The sequence below is a fragment of the Melopsittacus undulatus genome, chromosome 4 (genome assembly GCF_012275295.1).
Source record: "Melopsittacus undulatus isolate bMelUnd1 chromosome 4, bMelUnd1.mat.Z, whole genome shotgun sequence".
In the NCBI taxonomy this organism is placed as follows: domain Eukaryota; kingdom Metazoa; phylum Chordata; class Aves; order Psittaciformes; family Psittaculidae; genus Melopsittacus; species Melopsittacus undulatus.
Genome location: NC_047530.1, coordinates 104,968,183 through 104,994,494, shown reverse-complemented (window position 1 = coordinate 104,994,494; position 26,312 = coordinate 104,968,183). Strand labels below are relative to the sequence as shown.

General features: G+C 39.5%; 3 protein-coding genes across 7 annotated transcripts in view; 2 read left to right on the top strand and 1 right to left on the bottom strand.

The window, feature by feature from the left end:
• SHTN1 (shootin 1) overlaps positions 1 to 2,788 on the top strand; it is a 64,168-nt gene extending 61,380 nt beyond the window's left edge. For 2 of the 5 annotated variants that reach the window (XM_031053896.2, XM_031053895.2), the window contains exon 17: positions 855 to 2,788. In XM_031053896.2, coding sequence (XP_030909756.2) covers positions 855 to 1,065 — 211 coding nt within the window. In that variant the 3' untranslated portion in view covers positions 1,066 to 2,788. The remainder of the gene's footprint in view (positions 1 to 854) is intronic. The other 3 variants (XM_031053897.2, XM_031053898.2, XM_005154511.3) reach the window with 2 other exon arrangements.
• Positions 2,789 to 3,282: 494 nt separating this feature from the next.
• Positions 3,283 to 25,381, bottom strand: ENO4 (enolase 4). Its single transcript, XM_034061356.1, has 15 exons — positions 25,238 to 25,381; positions 22,188 to 22,316; positions 21,135 to 21,325; positions 19,411 to 19,544; positions 17,180 to 17,349; positions 16,742 to 16,867; positions 15,232 to 15,297; positions 14,182 to 14,244; positions 12,138 to 12,305; positions 10,289 to 10,414; positions 7,818 to 8,013; positions 6,795 to 6,862; positions 6,119 to 6,236; positions 4,054 to 4,079; positions 3,283 to 3,486 (listed from the first exon to the last, which is right to left on the bottom strand). The coding sequence occupies exons 1-15, from the start codon at positions 25,379 to 25,381 to the stop codon at positions 3,283 to 3,285; spliced, it is 1,929 nt and encodes a 642-aa protein (XP_033917247.1).
• Positions 25,380 to 26,312, top strand: part of HSPA12A (heat shock protein family A (Hsp70) member 12A) — a 103,008-nt gene continuing 102,075 nt past the window's right edge. The window contains exon 1 of the mRNA XM_034061355.1: positions 25,380 to 25,568. Within this exon, the coding sequence (XP_033917246.1) occupies positions 25,380 to 25,568 (189 nt within the window). The remainder of the gene's footprint in view (positions 25,569 to 26,312) is intronic.

Below are 26,312 nucleotides of genomic sequence, written 5' to 3'. Positions count from 1 at the left end.
TAATGTAAGGATTTGCCTGCATATTTTCAACACTTAGTACAAAGCTTTTGAATATAGACAAGTGCTTTTAGTATTTATAGCATGATGCCAGCCTTGACAACAAGCACTGGTGTCTCTGACCTTTCCTTCCTCTCTGTGCTCTGAGGGTTTTTTATCTGCACGAATCCCTGCCTGGCAAGGCACCGAGGCGTAGCCCTGTTTGTGCAGTACAGAATACAGGTCTTGCACCCTCTGTTCCAGCAAATGCAGCAGGTGAATGTTCAGAAATCACTTGCACTTGCTCCTGCTGATACCACTAGCAGCCTGCTGGTGCCGAGCCACATGGAAGATCTGGTTATGCTGCTGCTACTCCCTGTGGTATGGAAGAGCGTAGTAGTGAAAGCCCTGTGTAAGCTGCTCTGGATGGAGGTGTGGAGAAACAGCTGTGCTTTGGGCTGCAGGACTATTAGGAACTGGTAGCATTTCCTCCCAGAGCAGCTGCTCTGTTAGACATGGGGGAACCTAAACCCATGAGCAGAGAGAAAATGAATTCTTAAAGACTGGCTTTAAACTGATTCTTTCATAGTGTAAGGATTTACTCAGTGCTTTGTGAGTTCATTTTTCCTGTTCAGCACCTTCCATGGTTCAGAAGGGGTTAATGTGACTTGCATTTAGTGCATTACACTCTCTTTGAAACAGCTGTTAAATCTACAAATCTGTTTACTAGTTGAGTAGACCTATCCTGGTTGTATGTGCTACTAAGAATAGAAATGTTCTTCTGTATATTTATATTCTTTCTTCTAAATATGTGAACTGTTTTCTGTATTATATAAGTATATATATTTATGTAAGTATATGTGTTCTTTTCCCTTTAGATCAACTAGTCATCCAGAATTCACAAGAAAAGCTTCTAGCAGTGAAAAAGAGACAGAATCCGTGGTGGTTTTAGATCCTGTTTCCACCAGTGGGGAGCAGATGCCTGAAGCCACACTGAGTCAGAACAAAATGAGAGAAGGAAAAAGCAAGCCTCTGCATAAAGAAACTGCTGTTGGGAAAATCAAAGAAACAGACAGCTCTAACTGTTAGTTGTTGTTTGGAAAGGCTGTAACTTTTTGGGAATCATTATCAGGACATGTGGATTGTTTAGGTGTGTTACTAGGGGCTGCGGTCTGTTCTTTGACAGGTTTTCAGTAATAGACGTTGGAATGGTCTTTTGTATTGCAGTTTTGTTACATGCTTTAAAGTGTTCCATAATGATATATCCCTCAAAATCCCATTTCTATTTTAATTTTGCAGGTATGGTTATTATTTTCTTAGATAGGGTCTGTTACCTTTACTTTAAACTGTACTTGAAAAGGCTTTTAAAATTATTCTTTTACTGAGAAGATGCCTTGTCCATTCCAAAGCTTGCCAGAAGCCCCTTGCAGCCCTCCTGAACTGCACAGGTGTGGGTTAGACCCTGTGAAGGTGATAACACACCAGCTGTACAATGGGGGGTTACTCAGTAGTAAAAAAATTAGTGTTTGGACACATTGGTTTGAAAGTATTTTGGTATCTCCTTAAACCAGGACCTTGTAGGTCTCCTTGCTGCCCTCTTCACAGAGGCTGTTGTGAGGAAGCTCAAAGCACAAGCACACCATGTCTGTTTCAGATTCCCCAGTGGCCAGCCAGGTCAGGGACTGAAAAGCAGAGGCAGTGCAGCATGTCGTTTTGGTACCGAGACTTCTGGTGATGATAAGCCAGAAGTGTGTGAGCTGAAGCTGGTGCTCTCATTTGGATGAAAAGCCTTTCAAAGGGTAACTTACATCCTGAGTTTTGTTTCAATGTACATAGCAAAGTGTGGAACTGCTGCAAGTGGAGTCTGCACTTACTACTGCAAAAGAACAATTTATCCCAGGTTCCTTGATCATGGAGCACGTTTGGGATTCACTCATTCTGGGACCAAGTTATTTGGCATCAGCATTTTGAGAGCTTCCAGCTGAAAGCTGCAGCACTAACAGATCAGCCTTTGCTTTGCAGCTGGTACACACTGGTGGCATTAATTACTTGATGAGGTAACACTTTAGATGTTTGTATTTGATAACACAAATCCCCATTTCCCTCAGCCCTTACTTCCTGTGAAGGCAGTGAGACAGGTATGTCACCCTTTTCCTCTACTGCCAACTCACATTCCATTGTAGTCTCTTCTTAAATCCAACACGGTATCTCATCCTTTTATAATGAACAGACAAATGTAATCAGGGATTTACCTAAAGGTGGGTGTAACTGAAATTTGGGTGGTCAGGTACTTGAATGCACTTGGATTCTTTCTTATTTCATGATTTGAAACAGTGATAGTAGTGATGGGTGAATGTTCTGAGTTCGGTGGTTTGGCTCTGCATGCAACTGTCTGGTGCTTTCCCTACCAATAAAATGATAGTAACGAGTGTGGTAGTTTCACATCTTCTTTGGTGCTTTTTGCATGTTTGCTGAGGAAATCTTGGACTTGATCTAATTACGGGACTACATAGAATTCCTAAACTTGGGGAAATTTGTTTCTCATTGATATCCTTATTTGGGGGGATTGGGTCTGGTGGTTCATTTTTCTCTTGGGTATCTGTTACACTGAATTTGAAATGCAACATTTTATATATGTATTTTTTCCCTGGAATTACTGCTTCTGTATGATATGTTCTAATTTTCAAATGGTACCAAACCCACAAGTTTTTTAAAGACTTTCTTTCACTTGAGCTGTTTGTTACCTCGGACATCAATTACTTATTTATCTCTTCTCTGGTGCTTATTAAAAAGACTCCTGACAAGTTTCCCAGACCTTGTGCAGTTGACTTGTTACTCCCTGTCTGTGGCTGAGGCTTCCTGGTGATGCCAATTACAGCTTTGTGCCCTACATTTGGGGTTTGCACAGATGCACTTGTGCTGATGGTGACTAGAACTGGAGCACAACTCCCTGTGTAGGCTCCATCTAAGAGCAGCATTGAGAGTGCTGGGGGGGGGGGGGGGGGTGGGGGGGATGGAGCAGGATAACAGTCAAGGGCTTTGTTGTTGGTTTTTTACTGTTTGTCAATAGCTTGCTCTTTGTATGGAGAGAGATTTCCACTTTCCCAAAACAAACATTTGGTTTTGGACTTAACACAGAGGTATTTGTTTACTCAGTCTGTAAATACAGCACAGAATTTGGGGGTGTTTTCAGACTACAGCCACTGCTCAGTTAACTTGGTTTCAGCTGAAAGCAGTGGAAAAGGGAAGCTACCATTTGAATGCCTTTAAAATGGATGAAATAAGAGTTAATATATGAGTTTCTTACTAGAACATGGTTTCCTTTAGGAATTTATCTAGAAGTGAATGTTGACAACCTGGGTCAGTCAGTGTGCTGTTCACTGGGAGCTGTGCAGACAGGCTATGAACCTGTGGGGCTGTCTGGGAGAGCTGTGGAGGGAGCAAGCTCATCAGAAGGTTCTTCTGGGTGTGATTCATAAGGAAAAGCAATAAATTCAAGAGTTGGTTCACCTGAAATAGAAGAGAAAAAAAGAAATTAATGTTTGCTGGAATCTGGTTTCCTGTAACGTTCTCTGGTGCACTTGGATTTTTTTACCATGGATATGTGATGCCTATGAGAGCCTGGGAAAACCTTTAGAAGCTGGTCACAGAATCCCAGACTGGTTTGGATTGGGAGGGACCTTAAAGCTCATCCAGTTCCAACCCCTGCCACGGGCAGGGACACCTTCCACTGGAGCAGCTGCTCCAAGCCCCTGTGCCCAACCTGGCCTTGAACACTGCCAGGGATGGGGCAGCCACAGCTTCTCTGGGCACCCTGTGCCAGCGCCTCAGCACCCTCACAGGGAAGAGCTTCTGCCTAAGAGCTCAGCTCAGTCTCCCCTGTTCTGGCAGGTTAAAGCCATTCCCCTTGGCCTGTCCCTACAGGCCCTTGTCCCAAGCCCCTCTCCAGGTTTCCTGCAGCCCCTTTAGGCACTGGAGCTGCTCTCAGGTCTCCCCTTCAGGAGCCTTCTCTTGTCCAGGCTGCCCCAGCCCAGCTCTCTCAGCCTGGCTCCAGAGCAGAGCTGCTCCAGCCCTTACAGCATTTTTGTAGCCCTCCTCATGGTCTGCAGAAATGAAGGAGCACCAGTCCTGCACTTTGATTACAGGGCACAGTGGGCAGCGGCCTGAGCTGGGGTGTTGCACAATCCCTTCTTCACTAACCATCTCACTGCCCTTTTTTTGAACACCCATCTTACTCTGCTGCTCTTGCGGAAGTTCCCCTCACCTGACCATGCTATTTCTCTGCCCTGGCCTCTCACAACCTCGTATAAGCCCACACTCAGCCATTGCTCCTGAAATGAACACTTCATCCTCTTCTCACTGCTGTTTTCCACAGTTCTGTGAGACTCCCTTACCTCACCACCTCACTCCCTGCTTTGCCACAGGCACCAGTGCCCACCCCGACATGGCTCAGCTGTATGTTACTGTTTAGGACAGAATACTTTTTAGTATGTGATTCATGGCTTGGAGCAACCTGCTCTAGCGGAAGGTGTCCCTACCCATGGCAGGGGTTGGAACTGGGTGAGCTCTAAGGTCCCTTCCAACCCAAACCAGTCTGGGATTCTATGATTCCACTTGCAAGCAGCTCACACACAACAGCCACGTGAACCCAGTGGCTGAAACACACGCCCGCAGAGGGGCTGCACTGAAGTGAAGCCTTCGACTGACCTGTAGGGAGCAGGGACCAGGCAGTGGAGAGCTGAGCTTGCCCGTTGTAGGGGTACTCCTTGGCCCAGCTGCAGGCCCCCTGCAGCCACACCAGGGTGGGGGCTTCCTGATGGGTCAGTGTCACCTCCCATCCATGAGCCACTTAAAGAGCCCTCGACTTCCCAGCTCTCTGGTGTATTCCACAGCTTGCAGCCCAGCCAAATGAAGAGCTTGGTATGCAGCTCAGATGCGCTATCTCAATATTTCCCTGCTGTTGATTTAGTTACTGATTTTATTGCTGCCAAGCGATTAACGGCGTGGGGAATTGTTGCTCTTTCATTTTATGAGATATAGGTCTAAATATTTGTCAAACTCAAGCTCTTTTGTTTAGACTATACCATTTGAATAGGGAACACATTACTACGCCTGAGGCAGTTCAGATTTATAGTTCTGTAATTATCTGTCTTGTTTTTTGAGAAGTGCATTCTGTGAAACCACTTTCTTAGCAAAAAGAAGAATTTCTGCTCTTCTATTTCTTGATCAGGTTATATATGAACAAGGGGGAGTTTTCAGCAACTCAGCTTTCAATACCATTTCTTTTAACATAAAAACTTTGTTCTATAGTGTGCATGTCAAGTGCTGCTACCCCGTGTATAGCACATTGAAAATGATGAAAAATAAGAGGGTAAAATGACTTAATTCTCCTTCATGTGTCTTTTTCTTTGGCACAATGCAATTCCTGCAAACCCTTTCCTTCCTTTCTTCCTCCCCTTGTCTCTGCCTCCCCTTCAGCCTGTATGCCTTTATTCTGCCTTGATTGATACCTGAGCAAGTGAGCAGTGCCTCTAATGAACTGTTAAGCGTTTAACAGGGTAGCTAAGGGTGTAAAAAGAAGATGCAGATGCTGAAATGCAGGCAGATGCGTATGAGTGGCTCAGGCTGAATGTGCATTGCCAGCTTCAGGTTTTCTTGGGTTTTATTTCCTGCTTCCCTATGCAATTGGGGCTTTCCAAACACATTCTGCTGGAAATGTAACGCACAAAGGAGGGTTGTGAAATGAAGTTTTGTTAGCAATATCTGTTTAGGGGCTCCAGGGAGGTGGGGTATTTGGCCTAAAATTCCATTTTGGCAGCTTTTCGGCATGTTACATGCATGGGTTTTGTTTTGTTCCTTTTTGCACTGTGGGCTTCAAGACTCCAACCAATTAATTCTGGAGAAAAGCTTAATGTAGGCTACTCCTCAAGAAGGGGTCTATTTTAACATTCAGTAAACAGATAATCCATTAGGACAACAATATACATTGTGGCAAGTGCTATCCTAGGTTTTTTTTGTCAGCGCTTATTTATAGTCTTTTGATTTCACTTCCCTCCTGTGGTGCAGTTTCAATCATTCTCCCTCCAATCTTTGTTCCCGTATTCATTGCAAGCTGAAAACAAAGTAAGAAAGAAGCTCATACGTAGCGTTCTATTCTCGGCCAGTTCTTCCTCTATAGCAAGAAGGCGGTTGTATTTGGTCACCCTTTCTCCGCGGGAAAGACCTCCCAACTTGATGAACCTGGCACCCAGTCCGACAGCCTTAAATGAGAAAGTGCAGTTTAAAACTACAGTTGGGGAAGTGAAGGCATTCTTCCTGATTAAACATGGTATCCTGCTCCTAATTTAACGCTCACAGCTTTCTACAGATAAAACCCCTCCTCTAAGGAGAAACAAAATCCCTTCGTGAAAGACTGGTCGTATGCAAACAGTAATTTTCAGTGGCGTATGGGATGAAACTGTATTTGCAAATGTAGCTTTGATCCAAAAAGACTCGATATATTGGTGTGAAGGAGTTTTTTGCCTAAAATATTATTACTACTCCGAAATGTTTGAAGTAAGTCGGGGTTTTTTATGCAGCTGAACAGATCACACACACTTCTGAATATCCTCCCTGCTTTGGCAAATTTCCTGTGTGCTCTCTTTAAACTCAAAGATTAACACTCTGTGGGGGGAGAAAAAAAGCAACTCTCAAGAAAAAGCCCATTTTGTAAAACGTTGTTTCTTTCTCAAGCAGAAAGAGGCTTTCTCTTTAAAAACCGGTTCATGTTAAAAGCAGTGTTTTGGCAATTCTGCAATTGAACAGCTTTCAATACGTACCAGATCCACAAGGCTATCATCAGAAGATTCTCCATCTGGGCTTCCTAATATGGTAATTTGTCTTTGACCTGCACATAACGGGAGTGGAAAACCTTCATTAGAGTATATTTTACATATTTGACATAGAAATTGTTTGGACTTTGCATTCTTTTTTTATCCTTGGGCTACCAAAGCTTAAATGCAAACAGGAGTAAACCCACCGAAACCCAGCTCATCTAAATGTAAACTCTGTAAGTCTGCTGCATTAACACTATGGTTTATTTCCAGCATGGAGAAGGGCATCGCTAACATTCCAGCCTGATTTCTGTCTCTCACTGATCTCTGTGGTAATGTATTCTTACAAGCTAGGAGGCTACTCTGTTCATTTGAAATGTGCTCCTTACTACAGTAATGATTTTTATTCAGTATAAAAAAGGAGTTTACCATCCTGAGTGAATGAAAGCTTTAAGATGATATTTACTTGCTTTGATATAGCGATTCTGGGCTTTTGGAAGGAATAAGGAACTTAGATATATTACATTTGTCCATCTGTTGTATAAAAATTAATAAAGAAAAATGGATAGAAAGAGAAATCCCTATTGAAACTGCACAAGTTCATAGTACTGTTACCACATAGGCTCAGTAACATGTAGTAAACTGCAGTTTTAAACACTTTGTACTTGTTTGGATTCCTTAATCATGTACTTGTTTGGATTCCTTAATCATTAATACTAGTAGTAGTTAAAATTCAGATTACTCAACTACGTCTTTATTTTGGTGAATTCTGATATCTAGTGTATGTCACTTGGCTGCAGTGTCAAAGGGCACCCACACTGAAAACATCACAGTGTATTCATTTACTGTAGTTAAGCACTGAATGCTGGTTTAAGCTCCTGAACTGAGATTTGTGGATCAAAACATGAATGTTAGTTTCTTCTTTGGTTTCTAAATTAGGACTGGCAATAACTACATAAAATGATGTAGTATTTCCATGCTATTTATTGTAGCTTTGACAGACAGCCTTCCCCCCCCAGCTCTACTCACTGTCTAGAAGTCCAGTAAGTTCTATGAGGTCTGAGACCTTAGTTTGGTTAATATACTTCAGGACAACACCACTGCAGGTTGGTACATTGAAGTTTTGGTCAATTTTACGTTTGGAAATATACGTGGCAGCATCTTCAGCAATCAGGAAACATTTGGAACCGAGAGCACAGCATATGTTAGTCCATTGTTGTCTGTCCTGCATAAAGAATCAGGTAAATAACTGGAGTTTCTAAAACTAAACGAGATAAAAATAAAGAATACATTTGGATTTAATCCTAAAGCTACTTGTCATATAAACATATTTTATACTGTATTTTAAATCTGTCCAGCTATGAAAAACATGCTACTGGAATTTTGCTTGAATTTTAAGATCTTGCTAGAAAACATAAAAGCTCATCTGGAATTACTCAAGGCTTGTTGCATACAAGTATAGTTTAAAATATTTCCATTTAAATTAATTCTAGGAGTCTGCTATTTTGGTTTCCTTCCTGAAATTTATTCCATTTTAATGGAGTATCAAATAATTTTGTCCTGTTTTATTCAGAGGATTAATTTTTTATGTTAATATTTTAAGTGTCCTAATATTTGTTTGGATATAAAATCCTGAAACTGGAGGCAGTCATAGACTCAATAACATGTATAGAGACAGGATGAGCAGAGCTGCAAGCCTGACCCAGAGTGAACAGCAGAATGCAATGCTTGCTTTCAGCAAAGCTCTGGGGTTTTAGGTATCTTGATTTTTAATGCACTGCCCACATGGTACTGAGATTTAAGGATAAATAAAGGATTGTAAACATGTAAATAATTTGAAAGCAGATATTTATCAATTAATGTAGAGTTATCACATGAAAAACATTACTAGTTAATAATTCTGCCAGTAATCATTCTTTATCTGCAGATCAGACAGACTTTTGTACCTATGTAGTTGCAATCTGTATAAGGGTCCATTCCTCTCAGGATTTCAAGCCCATTCATAAATGAAAATGAAGCTTTTGACACCCGAACAAATGTTAAAGCACTCTCCTGTCTGGCAATGAATTGAAGAACTGGTACCAGAACTAAGCCTCAAGGACTTAATGATCTGTGGCAAAAATGAGGCATGGGCAAACCTTATAGATTTGGGAGTGAGGGGAGGAGCAGGAGAGGCATGTCCCTTAGCAGTATTCTAATCCCAACTGCACTTCACTATCTGTTGAAGTTCTGTGGATTTTCATATTGCAATTGCTCCTTCGTAAGGATTATCACGGGAGTTTGCAGCCCTGGCAGGAATGGGGAATAAGCTGGTGTTTTGGAACATGGGTAATTGAGAGAGTCGGAGTGGAGCAGTGCAGGAAGACAGGGCTAACTAGCTACAGTGAGGTAACAATTAACAGAGATACTTGAAAAATGAACTTCTAAAGTTCCAGTTAAGAATAAAATCAGATGGATTTTGCAGTTCATCTGGTTTAGAATTATTTATTCACTGGGCAGCTTCACAAAGACAGCCTCACTCTGCTTCCCCTTTAATCACAGTCTTCATGTTTTGTTCATGAAAACAACACCCTCATAGTTATTTTAAAGAAGATATAGTGTAAAATTCGACAACAAGAGCAATTTTTATGAAGTTCTGCATCTGCAGGATCCAGGTCTGCAATTGCAGGTTCTGCTACAATTAAGTTCTGATCTGTTGTGTAATACATGGAAACAATCTTAGCTATGTAGAAATGCTAATGAAGTTATGCAATCTGTTTCTTTCACCCATCTCTAACTTGATAACATGCTCAACAGTATTCTCCTTTATTGTTATAATCTATTAGCCACACTAAATTAACTCCTCTAACTTTGATTGCAATAAGAAATACACGAGATTTTACAATCACTTTAATCCCTATCACACAATGCTGCCAGTGACAGGCTTGGTCAGGCTTTGGGAATAAATCTCAGTCATGAAGAACAGCAGCAATCTTTTTTTTTCTTGAGGGATTTTAAGGAATATAGAGCTATGTCCAAATTTTAGCTATAATATAATAAGATATAATAACATAAGATATAATTATAATATAATGTAATATAATATAATATACATAGCAAAATATAACTTGAATTTTATAATTTGAATTATTGAAATAATGTAACAAAATGTAATAAATGTAAGGAAAATGTAATAAAAATGGCACAGTGGTTTAGCAAATAGAATCAGGGAAAAAAAAGCATTTTCTTGTAATTCTTTAAAATGTTTGTACTGATCACCTTCTGTTCATGCCAGGGTTATTTTCCATCAGGAATTGTGTCAAAAGTATAGAAAGATTTAGAGATACTGTCAGTTACAAGTATGCAAATTATTTGATATTTTTTCTAGTGATATTTTAATGCTGAATGACTCTAAAAGCAGAAGCTTTGTATTTTCTTTTCTTATAAACATGTGAAAAGTCCAGTGATTTGCCACTGACCAGTATTATCTGCTTCCCAAGGACTGCACTGTGGTATCTTACCTCTTTTCTTAAGGGATCTATTAATGCAATAATAAAAGGGAATTTGTCAGTCAGTTCCACATACATGTTAATCATTTCATCGGGGCTTTTGAATGTTCCAGTGAGTATTTCATATTTTCCTTTACTCTAGAAATTGAAGAACATAAAACATAAGGAAGGTAATACCTTAAAAATCAGAGTGCAAATGTAAGCACACAGCTCTTGTGACACCAGTATCCCTATCAATGCAGTGGGTTGTGTGCTCTTCAACAAGCCCATATTCACTTGTCTGTTACTCAGTATGTAAGTGCCCAGCATATTGTTATAGAAAACTCTGCCAGGGGGCTCATGCCAAAATCTCTGAGGCATAGCACTCCTAAACCAAAGGAGATCTATTTCAGCATTTTCAGGGAACGCTGCCCATTTTACACTACTTTATGATAGTTATCAATATTTGGTATTTTTATTGAATCTTGCATGAAAAATTTCATTAATTACTCCCCCCCCAGAGCTAACTTTGGGTCCTTATTTAATGAAGAAAATATTGCTAGGGGAAAAGTGTGCACCCTCAGTGCTCAAAATGTAGGTGCTGCCCTTCCTTGTCCCTTACCCCTCTCGAAAAGGGCTAGTGTAAAATGAGTGTCATCATGGGAAGCACAAACTGCAGGATTATTAAGAGGAGATTGTCAGACCGTGCCGGAATACCCACTGCTTTAATGACTTCAGCAGTTCAGGAACAGAAAGTTAGAGTTACTGTAATTCATTGCTTAAGATTTTTCTTGTTCTGGTATATGGGATACAGACATCAGACTGTCAGGAGAGCAACTGCTTTAACAAAAGGTATTAGTCACTACAGTACACCCAAATTAATCTCTTTAGATATTAAATGGAATAGAAAGTTTGTTTTTCTGCTTAGAGAGAAATCTGATTAATTTTGGAACAAGGGGCAAGAACTTTAAGACTACAGCTGCAGATAAATTAACAAATAAAAATCAGAATTAAAAGGTTAATATTGATACACAATGAGATGAATGTTAGTGGGTACAGACTCATACTATGACAGGAAGGTTAAGGTAGTTTGAATTAAACAACAGATGTCGTGTAGTATAATGGAGAAATAAGCATGTAGTGGTGCTAAGGAATTGCAGAAGTACACTTGTGTAAATAATTTCTTGTTCTTCAACCTTGAAAGTAAGGTGGATAGGAGAGAATTATTTCATTTATACCTTGTGGTGAAATGAAAAAGCTCAACAAACAACAAAACAGGATTTGTTTTTTAATACTTGGATTCAAAATTGTCTAAGATGTGATGTGAGATGAAGCTGGTTTGTCAAACAGAGCTTGTAAACAGAGGTGTTTGCCCAGTAAAGCATTTGCTATGTTTGACCCAGGCTGATCTGAAAAATCTGAACGAATAGTTAAACAAAGAAAAGGACTAAACCTGGCTGGTGCAGTCAGGCTTATACCTTTTTAATGATTAAAGTTAAATAATGAAAGGAATGGAGATTTCTGCATGTAGGACAAAGCTATAATGGGGGTCTGCCTTGGTCCAGTGAGCCTTGTTCCATGCCACCAGTATGCTGGTGCAGCTGGGGAGGAGGAATGCATCCATTCTCCCTGCTCCCACCGCATCAGGCTACCAGAAGGATGTCTGCATGTCTCATCCCCTTGCACTCACAAGCCAGTAACACATTTGCTACACTTGTAGGACTGATTTAAACTCAGAGACAATTATTTGGTTTGCTTGATTGCTACCTTAAAAAATGGAGATAGAAGCTTCGAGGTGAGTTTGCAACGTAATGCTAAATAATGTTAAACGATGGCTATATTTCTTTGAGGAACATCAAAATAGATATTGAAAATAACTTACATAATCCATTAATTCATGAGCAGCACAATTTATTGCTAAATACATATCTTTTCCTAGCTCCAGACTTCTATTGTTGCAAGCTGTTTGCATTAGGAGTAGCAGTTGTTCTAGATTATCACATCCTGTTACTGGGCATCCTAAGTGTGATATTCTTTTTGAGGCTTGTTGCTGAAAGTAAAACAAAAATAATAACTTTATGTACACACATGTCTATATATTATACTTGTATATACATTTTCACTGTCATTTCATTCTGCATTCAGTCATCAAAACATAAATCCGTTCTCAGAGATTGCATTGGCAACTTTAAGGACAATTTCCTATGAATTGGGGATGATCCAGGGCTAATGAATAGAGAGATAACTGTCTTTGGAAATATGTCTAGTCATGTAGTTCTTGTACTTACATGGCCAATACTGGCTTACAAGGAGACTTTAAACAGTCTTTTAACAACCACTGAGTTGCTATGGACGCTGTGTAAAAGTTGACAGTGCTGTGGACCATCTCTTTGCAACAAATACGTAATCTCTATTTTTAAACAGCTTTTACTCATTTATCCTCAACCACAACTTTGATATTGCCTCTATGGAGTGTTCAAGAAACACTAGAATCTTCCTGGACTTCTAGAAGGAACAAATTCCATAGAGGGGAAATACCTCAAGCACAGCTGCATAGAGTTGTCTGCCTCAGGAACAGTGTCCCCGGACATGAGCCACAAGCAGAGTTGTATCAAGGAAATCTCTCATGTATCCTTCAATTGTCAGTTTTTTTGTACGTTTTTCAAACATTGATTTTTGCCTTTAAAGCCTGTGAATTTTGGGTTATAAAGAGTGACCTTAAGCTGCCCAGAAAGCAGCAGGATATAATCCTAGGTTAGACTGGAAATGACAATTGGAAAGCATCAGTTTTGAGGAGAATTAGAAAATGAACTACAGAGGTTAAGTCCGCATGTTCATGTGAGTTTCAAGGTACCCATATGTTGTGCCTTGTTCATTCTATTAAAAGCATGGTCTTTATAAAATCATTTTTTCTGCCTACATTATAGCATATAGTACTTTCTGTCTGTACTATAACCTTCTACAGTTCTTCTTCACTGCCTAGTTAGATATTTTTCTTTTTTCCCCCCAAAAAAGTTCAAACCAACACGGTGCTTTTATCAGTTTAAAATTCAGTCCCACTTCTATCTCCTTTAGCTTTCTCCTACAGAAATAAATGTTGTTTTTTTCCCAGAGAATCTAATGCATTGTTTCCCTATGCAGATCTTATGGAATTATTTTAACCTGTGACTTCAGTACATATTGTGGTAAGAATGTGGAAATTACCCACTGCTTAATGATGATGAATTCTGTGTTTAAGCAAAAGAATAGGAAAACTTTAGTTCATCCTCTCTTTTGCTCATACTCAACAAAAGCAACAATTCTCACCTGATAATGTTTTAATTGCCTCAGAATGGAGAGCAAAACCCACATAGTGTTTCAATCCCATTGAATGGAAAATTTATCTACAAACTACAGGCTTTGAAGTGATCTGAGTCATATAAAATAATGTCCTGTGCACACTGGGAGTGCTGCCCTTTAGCTCCTGGTTTGCATCTGCCACTATCTATAACCTGAAACAGGAACTGAGAACTTAATGCAGCATGATTAAGAGGGGAGTTATGCTCCCTGAGTCAGGAAACAGCACAATATGCAAATCTTACAGGTTATAGTTTTATGGCCTACATGGTCAAAAAGGCACATTCTCCACTGGCACTATAGGCCTGAAAAATGCTTGCTTGGATAATTTACCAGGATTTCTGTATGAAAAAAATGACCAGATTCCAGAAGAATTTCCCCTTTCTGTTATTGTTCCACAGGAAGGGAAGGTATGGCCAGAAGAATCCAAATTACTATGTAAGATATGAGCATCTGGAACATTTAAAAGTCTTGCCTTGACCTTTCCAAAGCAGTAATGTAGATTAATGCTTCATTTCCTTAGAACATTTTGGTTCCCTGCTGTTGTTATTACTAAGCTGAAGGCTTAAAATGAAAGTCTCTTTTCTTACCGCAGATTTCTTCCCTGTATTTTGTGCTTTGCCTTTCTTACTGTCTCCTGCTTGAGGACCGGGCTGGTGGGAGTAAAATAAGAAAGAAATCAATTCCATGGAAAAGTCCAAAAATATCAGACAAATAAAATTACTGAATTTTGGTCTAAAGACATTGCAAATATTCAAGATAGGATATAGCTTCTGTTCTGTCTTGAATACTATCAGCAGCTATCCACTTTTATTTTGTGGTGGTGACTCATTTCAGATCTCAGAATCATGGAGTACCAAGTTGGAAGAGACCTCAAGGTTCATCTGGGCCAACCTTTCTGGGCAAACCATGACCTAGACTGGTTGTCCCAACACCCTGTCCAGCTGAAGCGAAGCAGTGCCCAATGGTGGGGAATCCACCACTTCCCTGGGGAGATTATTCTAGTGGTTGATTGTTCTCATTGTGAAAAATTTCCCTCCTGTGTTGAATTTAAATCTCCCTGGGATTAACTGTACCCATGACCCCTTGTCTTTTCCATGTGACCCCTTGTAAAAAGGGAGTCTCCATCTTCTTTGTAGCCACCCTTTCAATACTTAAACATGGTGATATGATCTCCCTTAAACCTGTATAGAAATGTTCATTTCTACATGGGCATCACTCCAACCATTGTTTCCAAAGATTCTCACCAAGTCTATCAAAAATACAGGGGATCTCAGAAATTATAATCTAGACTCTAACAGCACTTGAATAATGCATGCTGAGTGTAGCTGTGTGTGACTTAGCAAGATCAGAAACATATATTGCATATTCACTGTGATACCATTCACTCCCAGGATACTTTTTCAGGTAAACAGAAAGTCTTACTATGCTTAGAACATTGTTTTATTTTATCTTTGTTAATTTAATATCACCAAATGGCCAACACTTATTCATCTGTCAGAGAAACACATCTTCTAACATGTGCCATAAGATGGAGCCTGATAACAGGTTAAATGCTCCATGTTTAATCTTAAAAAGAGAAGAGAAATAGAAAGACCAAATGAAGTACATCACATGATTATTACACATTCTTATTGTACCTCTTTGCTTAGCAGATCCAACAGTCTCATAAATTCTTTCTGCATATCCAGAGCTCTTTCTAAGCCCTGAAATTAAACAACAGTAATCTTCAAAAGGAAGATAAATTATTTCCTTTTTTGGCAGGTTAAATCAGATGAGAGAGAACACTTATTCTAAATGTAGATCTTAATATAAAGTCTTAAAAACCCCATAAAACTATTATAAGCTTCCTAAATGCAATCCTCACCACCCAAAAAATGCATCAAGTGTCAAATGAGAAAGGGTTAGTAGCAGTGGCATGAACATGAGTATTTGGTCATGCTGCTGAATGGGATGGCAAGAAAAGTAGTCTCTTCTACCACAAAAGAAAGCCTTCCCAAGTCTAGCGTTATCTCAGTCTGTGTAATATCTGAGGAATGGAAAGTTGATAATCACTTTTCACAAGCATAACTCTATCTAAGACTTCCTAACTGGAAACTCTGACAAGATTGAATATATTTCCCAGGAAGCAGCGAAAAAGAAATCACTGTCTTAACTTTAAACATGGGAACAAGGAACACTCTGATTAAATGAATCCATTGCTTTTAGTGTAAGATCCTTTTTCCTCTTTTGCTTGCTTAGTAAAAGTTTAATGCTAACTTCATAAATCCCATTTCAGATTTTCTTCAACTGTGCCAGTAAAAGAATACTGAAGGGGGCAGAAGTCAGTCACAGCTGACAACACACCAACACAGGACGAATGGCTACGGTTTTTGCAATGCAGCAAACAGCTTGCTACTCTCCCATGAGCACTAGGAGGCATTCTGTCTTTGAAAGGTACAGAATTAGCAACCTTATTCAGAGCTCTTGGTGACAATTCTATAAAGTTAAAGGAAAAAGAGAATCGAGCTCAGCAATTTGTTCAGGTCACCAGCATACAAAGTAGAAATCACATCCCTAATGTAGGCATCTTGTGCAGATACATTCTTTAATGCAACACATGGCTAAACAAAAAGAGAAGGTTGGTCCAGGCTGACAGACTGGATCAACCATCCTTCTTGCGCCTTGAATAGATTTTGTTCTGCTTTGTATTTCCTTCTATCTTCACAATGTCATTTTAAAAGCAATTTATTCCCAAAGATTTTAGGCTCTCCTGTGAATTTGTTAAGAGTTTTGTTGTTTTGTGTGGTCTGTCAACTGATACCATTTACAACCTACTAATGTAAAATCACATTCGAAACAAAATTAAAATCCCTGATTGTATAACACAATTGCCCTACATCTTCAGTGCACTGGTTTTTTTCCTCTAGCACATACATTTTTAAATTGAAACCTTCATGTACCTTAAGTCTTTATCTATTTACTTCTTTTAATGTTCCTAGTGTTAGAATTCTGCACTAACATTTGTTAAAAGTTTGGCCTTGCAAGCAAACAAAAAATGAAAGATACAGTTTGTAAGGATTATATTGCAAAGTTCCAAGTACTCATGTACATATATAGTTGATATTAAGTCTATAGAATACATATATATGAACATAAATGAAACAGTACCTGTTTGAATGATAAATGAACTGGTGGTATAAGCATAACTTCTTTCACTAATTTCAGTTTTGCAGTTTTTTCACAGTTCAATACGGTAACCATTGGGAGTGGGAGAGTCATTTCTTTAGGTGAATGCTGTAATTGGGGATACCAATTTATATAAAATTGTTAAATGAACATTAAATATTAAAGTAACATATTTAATGTTTATAAAAATGTTAAAAAAAAGATTTACATAAATTTATATAAAATGTGAATATATATAAAATTTATATATTTGAATTATGGCACAGGGTTCAAAGGCTGCTACAGGCAATGGCCTTAAAGGTGTATTCCATGAGGTATATTTAACACCACTGTCATGAGGGACTACTGGCTTCACAATTCCAGAGTAATTGTGATAACTGGGATAAAAAAATAAGTAAAAAGGACAAAAATCACATGTACCTGATTGTGTTTCAGCAGTGAGATATGTAAGTACAACGGGACATGATTAATGGTGGCACCAGCCTTAGCTATAGCAAGGGATGTTCCTCCAATAGCTAAGCTGCCGCAAAGCACCAGTTCAATGGGTTCTGCAGGTGGGATCATTTTCTCTGGAATTGATGCCTTCTTTCCTACAAGTCAGAGACTAGTAGTTAATTATTTTCTTGGTTTAAAACATGTGCTTATGTATCACAGTTCTATGTAAACATACTACTGTCATTTCAGTTCTATCCAATATATCACAAAAGAATCAGTTGTTTCGTATGAAATGACCTTATAAAAATGCAAAGGTCACTCTGGTTTCAAATGTATTTCAGATCCATTTCTTTTGGAGATGTTCAGCCACTGAAATCTGTGGGTTTTTTTATCTATGTTTATATCCAGTAATGTATCATTTTTCAGGTTCCTCTCATAACCATGATTTTTGTATTCTTTATCCTTCTCCTTTATATGCTCAGCTTTTGCAAAACCAACTTAGAAGATGATATAATAACCTGATCTGGGGGAGTTCACATACTTGATTTCCTCTAATAATGAATGTGAAACAAATTTAGTCCTATTATAGTTGGGTTTCTCCAATGAGAAAACAGGTCTTTTACATACTCTACATTTTCAAAATTTCAGATAGAGTAACTTCTGCCAAAATGCTTGAAGCCTAGAAGTTCCCGCTACCATGGTTATAGCCTACAGTGCTGCATAGGAACTTGTACAATAAACACCTATGTGAAACCACAGTAAGTGCTCTGATTCTCAACACTTTTGCACTGGGGACTTTTATGTTAACCTGACCAACTACTTTGGTTCCTAATAGTAGTGCAGAACAAGTTTTATTTCAATAAGGGATAAATACTACAGGATACAACTGATATTTTATGATAAAATGTTCTTAATAGGACCTTAATTGGGATATGCGGAGTAGAAAATACATCATTTTCATCCTATAAACAGACTATACTTCTTGCATTGAGGATGAAAAGCTGAGCAACTTTGATAAAGCACAGTGTTTCAGAGATCCTTCACACTACACTACTTTGTAACCTGCATAAATTACACCATAGATGCTTTGAAAGCACCTGCTACTGGAAGTCACCATCTGTTAGTGGTCTGGAACAACAAGTAGCTTTATAATCATTGGCTGTTAATAGTAGGTGTTGATTATAACAATAATATTACAGTCAATGTCACAATCAAGTATAAAGAAAACACAGTTAGTGATAACAAGTAATATATATGTCAGCAGAAGCTTCACTAAAAGTATGAGATACAACATAATGATATCTGGATGCTCCTGACAGCTGCAGACAATACATTGCCCATGGCAAGGGGGTTGGAACTGGATGATCTTAAGGTCCATTCCAACTCTAACTATTGTATGATTCTATGGCTCCATTTCAGCTCAAAGATGAATTTACTGTGTGCATACCTAACATATTAATTGGGAGGTTGTACTAATAGTATATGAGAGTGGAAACTAAACCGGTAAGAAATAATAATTTGCTAGAATTTTCTGCCCTTCCAATAAATGATAAAAAAAAAAAACTTTTTTTTTTTTTTTTAATGAGGGTGATGCATATATGGAGATAACATATGGTGCATTTTCCCTTTGGGATTTTGCTTCGAGCCACTATACTCCCCCTCTTTCTCTACTCTCACACCATTTTTTCCTTTAGTAGGATTCTTTACTGCTTTTTATTATGTCCTGCCCATCAATCCCATCTCATCCCCTTCCTTCTTTCTTTTTTGCTTTTCACCTTATTTCCTCCTCTTCTTGGTGTTAGCAAGAAACTTCCCTTCCTCCCTCTTCCCATTCTTTTCAACTTCTATTTTAATTCTATTTCCCTGTTCAGTGCTGTGATTCCCTTTTCTTTCCTTATCATTTTCATTTTTATTATTCATTTGCATCCTCCTCCATTCTTATTCCTCACTCTGAAGACTAATAACCTCCTGTCTAAGCCAACCGTAAAACAAAGGCAGAAATGCATGTGAATGATGAGAAAACTGTATTTTCCTACCTCTCATTTCTGCAGTAGAAAATGCAGAAATGCTGTGATCAGAAAGATTTAGGTGAGAGTAACCAAACCCTTTGACCATGAGACATCATGTCATGTGTCCACAAAATACTTCAGAAAATATTTTAGCACCCTTGTCAATACCTGTGTTGCAGAAAACATTAAAATCAAGTAAAATAAAACCTTGTTTTGCTGCTTTTTTTCCCCCAGGTAGTTCTGTTGCTGGTGGAATGCATGAAGGGGTTTCTTCATCTTTTTCCCTTTCTTCTCGCTTTTGAATTTCTTCTTTTTCTTCTACCTTTTTTGTAAAGAACTCACTGAGGGAGGAGACATAAAGATTATTGTCTCTATTAACGATATTATAATCTAATATTTATTTTGTTAATATTAACAAAATAATAACAAAATATCATATTTACAATATTAACAAGATATTGTTAGATACGTGACAAGCAGACACAGGATATATGCCAATGAACATGCTAAGAGGTGGATTAAGTGCATGCACTTGAGCTTCTGCCATAGACTCATTGTGTGAAGCTAGAGAAGTCAACAAATGACGTTATTTTTTGGTAGTCTTCTGCAGCGTTGGTTAAACAAAAAGAAACACAAGCAAGTATTATAAACCTTAAAGCATGCTTTTCAAATCACAGTGGTTGGAAAGTCAGCTTTGAGCAGACAGTTTTGGCATGAAGGATGTATTTGCTTTTTGTGAGTATTAACAGATCCTGTCATAACTTTATGACATAACGGCAGCCTGGCCTAGGTTGCTAATCCAATAGATCAGCTGTACACTGGTTATCTAAGAAGCTCCAAGCTCAGAAGTGGCAGAATTTCAATTACATGCCCAAAGTCATGGGTCACACTCACCTAATTTAGGCAAAGGAAGTATATAAGATATATAAAGTAGTGTAAATAAGGCATTAAAATCTTATTTAGAGTCACTTCAGTTGGAAGAATTTCTTCCCAGTGGAGTCCCTACTCCCTTCTTCAAGGTTTACCCAAAGCACATGGAAGGCAATTAGGTCTATTTGCTTAAGACTGTGTTAAGTGTGGCAGCCCAATCCTTACCCTTAAAGCTGTGTCATCTGCCTCAGTGATATAGCTGAAAGAAACACTTCTGACTACAACAAAGAATGATATTACTGCTTCCAGGGTGAAGCAAGCTGCTAATGTTGTCTGGTAGCTCCTCTAATGTTACTGTGAAAACACATCCAGATACACCTGTGATGATTTTACCTTACCTCTTTTGTTTTTACGTATAAAATCCAAACATATTTCTTTAGATGGAAAAACATGGCCATTGTTTTTCACTTTGGGATGCTCCCAAGAAGAAATGTTTGTATGAAAAAAGTTAACATGGATGTTTACTACAGAAACTGTATTTCCAAAGAAAATAATTGCCTCAAGTAAGAAGCCTTTTGGAGTAGCTTGCACATAAGGAAGACTCCACCAGAACTTGAAAACTGTATATATATACATTTTCTGTGGATTACCTCAATGCAGAAGACACACACAGAGGCCTTTTGTATCACTGTTATTCTGCAGTGCAATGAGCAGAAGAAGGGGAGTAGCAGTCTGAAAAAAACATCCCCACTGAATTTAACTGGCACTGAATGAGTTTCATAAATGGAAACTTTGTCTCATGAACATGTCCAAGCATTTTTTTCTTAAAGACTCTTATTTTTGTATCCCATGTATGAGACCTTGTAAAAACCAGCATGATTTTAATATCATAATTGTGAAAAAAGCAGGAAATAATACAGTGCATGTACGTGAGATATCATGTTCTAAAAATATTTTTAAAATAGTAGAAAACATTAAATATTTTATATGTTTTTAATTTACAGTATAAATTAATGGTGTATATTTCAGATGCAATAATTTGCATAATAAGCAAGACCTACCCAAGCATCTTATCAACTTCACCCTGGTCAGTAGGCTTCACATCTCTTAACATTGTGCTCAGTGATTCATTGACCCATTCCACAGCAGTGTTAACAGAGTTATTCCTTTCTTTTTCATCAGCTTCAATTGTTTCAGGTAAAGCATTTACAAGTGTTTGAAAATGAGAAGACATGACAACAGAGCAAATCCTCTGAAAAATAAAAACGTTAAAAGGCTTAAACCACTATTCAATTTAATAAACCACTATTTACTGATTTCTAACTTGGAAATGGCATTTGAAAGACTAAGAAGTACTTGGCCTTACCAACTTTATAAGGACTTTTCTCCAAATTTACTGTTTGCTTCACTTTTTCATCTGACTCTTCCTAGTCTCTAGTAATCACAGATGTTATTCAATTTCTTACCTCAATTACACCTACTTAGGTAAAAACCTCCTGACAGAGCTGGTTTACACATATATTTTGTTATCAGAAAAGAATGGAGTTATTTTAAAGACTATACAGTCATTAGAACATGTTTTATTGCAGCTGTTGGTAACCTGTTGTATCACGATTCATCAGCTTTCATGCTCAATGTCATCTCTCATGATCAGTTACATTTTGTCTTACTTAAGTCATTTAAACTTATCTTTCTGTATTGCTGAAGAATGATACTTAAAGAGAATTTGCTTAATGAAGAAATCATTTACAAATATCGAAGTGCTGCCAGCATTAACAGTATTACCTTTACATAGTGTGAATAGCTAAGAAATGCTATTTAATTCAAGAATTAGGTGAACCCTAGTTTAACTGAGAGAAAGCAGAAATAATTACTCCAGAACAGCTAGAGTTGCAAACACAGTATCTTGAGTATTTGTGGTTGTGGAAGAGATGGCAATGCACCATCAGTTTTGCATTGCAGGTGCTAGATGATCATGTTTGATTTAACTATCACTCACATCAGTTTGTCAGCTCAGTGTAAAAACCTGCCTTCACCTATACTGTGGTGAGTAGAAGAATACCTCTCCTCGATTCCTTCTTAAAATAAAACAACCAGGAAGAAGCAGCTCATACCCTCTCGTAGTTTTTGACTGTACAGTGTGTTTCCACTTCCAACGTTGGCTGACCAACTCCATCAAGAACTTTTCTTCCAACTAATTTGGATATTAATGGAGCTTTTGAAAACTTAGATAAGTAGTTAGCCTTAAATGAAAGAGAAAGAACTTAGTTAAAAGTCAATGTCTATGCCAAGAGGGGTTTATTACATTAAGTATTTTCAAACAAATCCACCATTGAGCAAATTCATTTATATGTTGCAGTATTCAAAATATTTCTGTTACTGAACATTTACTTCTGTAGTATACCCTTGAGGAGATTCCAAGGAACAGATCCAACTCATATCTAAGCATGGAACTCGTAAGCCACATCCAGGTTAGATGAACATGTGTTTTATTTAGCAAAGTTAGTGATGAGTATCCAAATCTCCTTTATTCTCCTAAAACCCACGCATTTGTCCAAAGCTTACTTAGCTTTACAGAGAATACCAACATTAGTCGTTGTGCTACTCATTAAACTAATTTCTATTCCAATTCACATAGCCTCCACCTCCCCTGTGAAGTGAGGTGCTCTAAAACAATGGGTTTGTCTGTGGATAAGATCTTGAAAGAATACATGTCTCTTCTCTCTCATAAGGAAACAAAAAATCCTGGCCAAGAGTAACTCTTTAAAATCCATGAAGAACGCTACCAGATCCTACCAGTATATTAAAATCCCCATAGCACGCTTTTATTTATTAACATCTATTAACATGTAGTTATTAAGCTTTAATATTACATTTTTTTCCCCTAACAATAAAACTAGAACCAATCTTTAACCCAAATCCTCCTGCCTAGAAAACGTTCTCATGTGAAGTGTTCTGCACAAAATTGTGTACATGCTGCACACGGGGAAAACAATAAGTATATTTAGAATATACTTCTTGGTATGGGAAGTACGTAATGTCCCACATACCTAATAATGTTTCAAGGTTGCTTCATCAAATACGTATGTACATGGGAACATATGTTCTTATGTCCATGTGTCTCAACACTCAACTAATGTAATATTAAAGATCTTCACAGTAGATTTAATCTGGAAGAGAAGCTTATCAGGAAGCTTCTCAACAACAGTAACTACTTCTTTTGTAGATTCCTCTCTTACAGAACATACTTGGTGTAAGGTTATTTATCACCATGGCCAACTCTCCTAATTAGAAGTGGGGTTTTAGTTGGCCAGAACTGAGCTAACAAGGCCAGCACAATTTTAAGGAGTTGTGGTTATGCTGCACTTAGCATCAAGACTCAAGGCAATGGATATAGCTAGGGGTCACTACTCCATAGGAAACCTGGGATTTTAGATTAGGACACTTTGAGGTTTATGGGAAAGATGGAAACCTAGACTTCTGGCAGGCAGAGCTCTCTTGCTTCTTCCAACATGGTCTTTAATAGGCCTTTTGAACTGTCATCATCCAACTATGTGAATTTATTCAGGGCTCTGCCCGTATTTAATTGTCCTGGGTTCAGCAGTAACAGTCATTTTTTTCTCCTTCTCAGTAGCTGGTGCAGCACTGTGTTTTGACTTTTGGCTTGGGAACAGCACTGATAACACTGATGTCTTTAGTTACTGCTCAAATGTTTAGACTGGCCATAGGACTTTGTGAGTCTCATGCTCTGCCAGGGAGGAGGGGAGACTGGGAGGAAGCAGAGTCAGGACACCTGACCCAAACTAGAACTAGCCAAAGAGGTATTCCATACCATAGCACGTCGTGCCCAGGAGGTAACTGGGAGTTACCCAGAAGGGCATTTTCTTCTTGGTTGGGCTCATTTCAGCAGGTGGTATCATATTCTCTTCCCTTGTTATTTCCTTTATCATTACTATTATTGGTGGTAGCAGCAGTGATTTGTGTCATACCTCAGTTACTGGGCTGTTCTTATCTCAACCCGTGGGAGTTACATTCTTTTGATTCTCCTCCCCACCCCACCTCCCCCAGAGGAAAGAAAAAGGGGAGGGGAGTAGAAACTGTGTGGCTGACTGGGTTAAAACCACGACATTAATAAACACTGATGTTGCTTTAACAAAAGGATCAAGTTGCTACCTGAGGTTTATTGCATACTTCCTTACTAGTTTCATTCTTTAGTCTGGTATCAGAGACAGTCACCAAATCCTGAATATGCCAAATGGGCAAACCAGGAAACATAGCTACATAGAAGAGGGACATGTCAAACACCAGGCAAAGGTGTTAGCAGTTCTAGTCCCTTCCACTAGTGACAACAAAACTCTTGGGAGACAGGAAATGGTGGAAGATGCAATGAAATATTTCACTTCCACAGCCACCTTCACATTGGAGAACATACCCGAATTTATTCTTTTTTTCAGGAGTTCCTCACTATTGCAGCAATGGCAATTCCAGTATCACCACTAACAGAGGTTTCATTAGAAATTCTGTCTATGGTATTTTGCCAACTGGGCACAATAAAATTGGTCTGATTCTTGACACTTCCACTGAGGCCCATTCGCTTTCCAGAAGCAGCTGCAGCATGAACAGCACCCAGGGTCCCGTTGCCACTGGCCTCAGACACCACCATGCTGAGCAGCACCTCTGTTATGGACATTCATCTAGTGCCTTCCTAAGCCGACACAGAGTCATAGAATGGTTTGGGTTGGAAGGACCTTACTTTGGTTTTGTGTTGACACAAAACCAGCACAGGACAAAAGCCCCACTGCTGTGGAAAGGTATTTGGCCCAGTGTCAAAGTGCCACCAGTCACTATGGTAAAAACACTGCAAACCTCGCATGAGTCAAAGCCCATCCAAGGTTAGATGCGGCTTTGAGCAACCTGCTCTAGTGGAAGGTACAGAGCCCGGCACCCCGCCGGACACTGGGAGGGAGCGGCGGGGAAGCCCGGTACGGTGGGCATCGAGGGCCCTCCCCTTCGCTCCTCGCCCTTGTAGCGAGAACAAGGCCATTGCCCATCCTGCCTGCCGAGGAAAGCAACCCCCGGGCCCTGCAGCCCCTCAGCCCGGCGCTAGAGGCGGGTCTGCGGGGTTTCCATCAAGGCTGCGCGCTGCTTCCCCTCCCCGCTCTACCAGCTCCCCGTAGAGATCCCCAGGGCGCTGGGGGAAGAGGGTGTTGAGCGCATCCTCCATCCGCTGCGGCACTCCGTGGCTCCGGTAGTACTCCGCCGCCTCCATCCGCAACGCCCGCAACCTCCGCCGCGCCTCAGCCTCCATGGCATGGCAGCACTGGCTGCTAGGCGACGGCTGCCCCAGCTCTCGCGAGAGCGGCGCGCCGGTACCCCCATCCCTTGAGGAGGTACCGGTGTCTCCTCACGGTGCTGCTGAGGGGTTGATGTCGGTAAACGGGGGTTTAGCGGCCGCGGAGCCGCTGAGGAACCCCCTGCCCGTGCTGTGCTGCTGGGTTAGGTGCTGCAGAGCCGGGCGGTGGGGTGGGTTGGTTTCCTTAACACCGAGCGTGTCAGCGCTTTCCTCAGGCTGGCTGTGGTGATCCAAGCCAGAATGCCGGGAGCAGGTACTCTTTAGGTTTAAAAGTCTCCGAGCGACAAAATGGTGTGAAATTATCATCCTGAAAGAGAGACAGATTATGGTTTGTGAAATGTCTAGTGAGGAGAACGCCGCAGAGTGCCGCGGTAACTCCTGTGTTTAAAAGCCCTTTACTTTCAATGAAAAGAAACGTTTCACAACCTAAATGATCATTTTTAGTCTGCAATTTCCTACGGAAAAAAACTTTCACTTTGTTACACTGCTCATTGGTAATTTTGTTGAAGTAACTGAAAATGGAGATACTTAAAAAGCTGTTAGCTGCACACTTCCTCAGCTCTAAAATCAATATGTGTAGACCTTTGCTCATTGTGTGTTCGCTTCTCTGGGTGGGGTGATAATGAAGAAAAATCCCAGCTGAATCGTTTTCTTTCCTTTCACATCCTTCAGAAATCATATGGTCCCTCTCCAGAGAGTTAAACCCTCTTTTCTTTCAAGCTGTTTCCTCAGAGTAAGTTTCTAAACTGACACTACCTGTTCCTCGAGGAGAGCAGGCAGCAAATACCTCATTAGGTTTCCCTCCTTCAGACCACGTTAGCACGACGGGAGGCTGCTCCTTTGGCTACGTTACTGTGGCCTAGTCCCAGATCTGTACCACACCTCT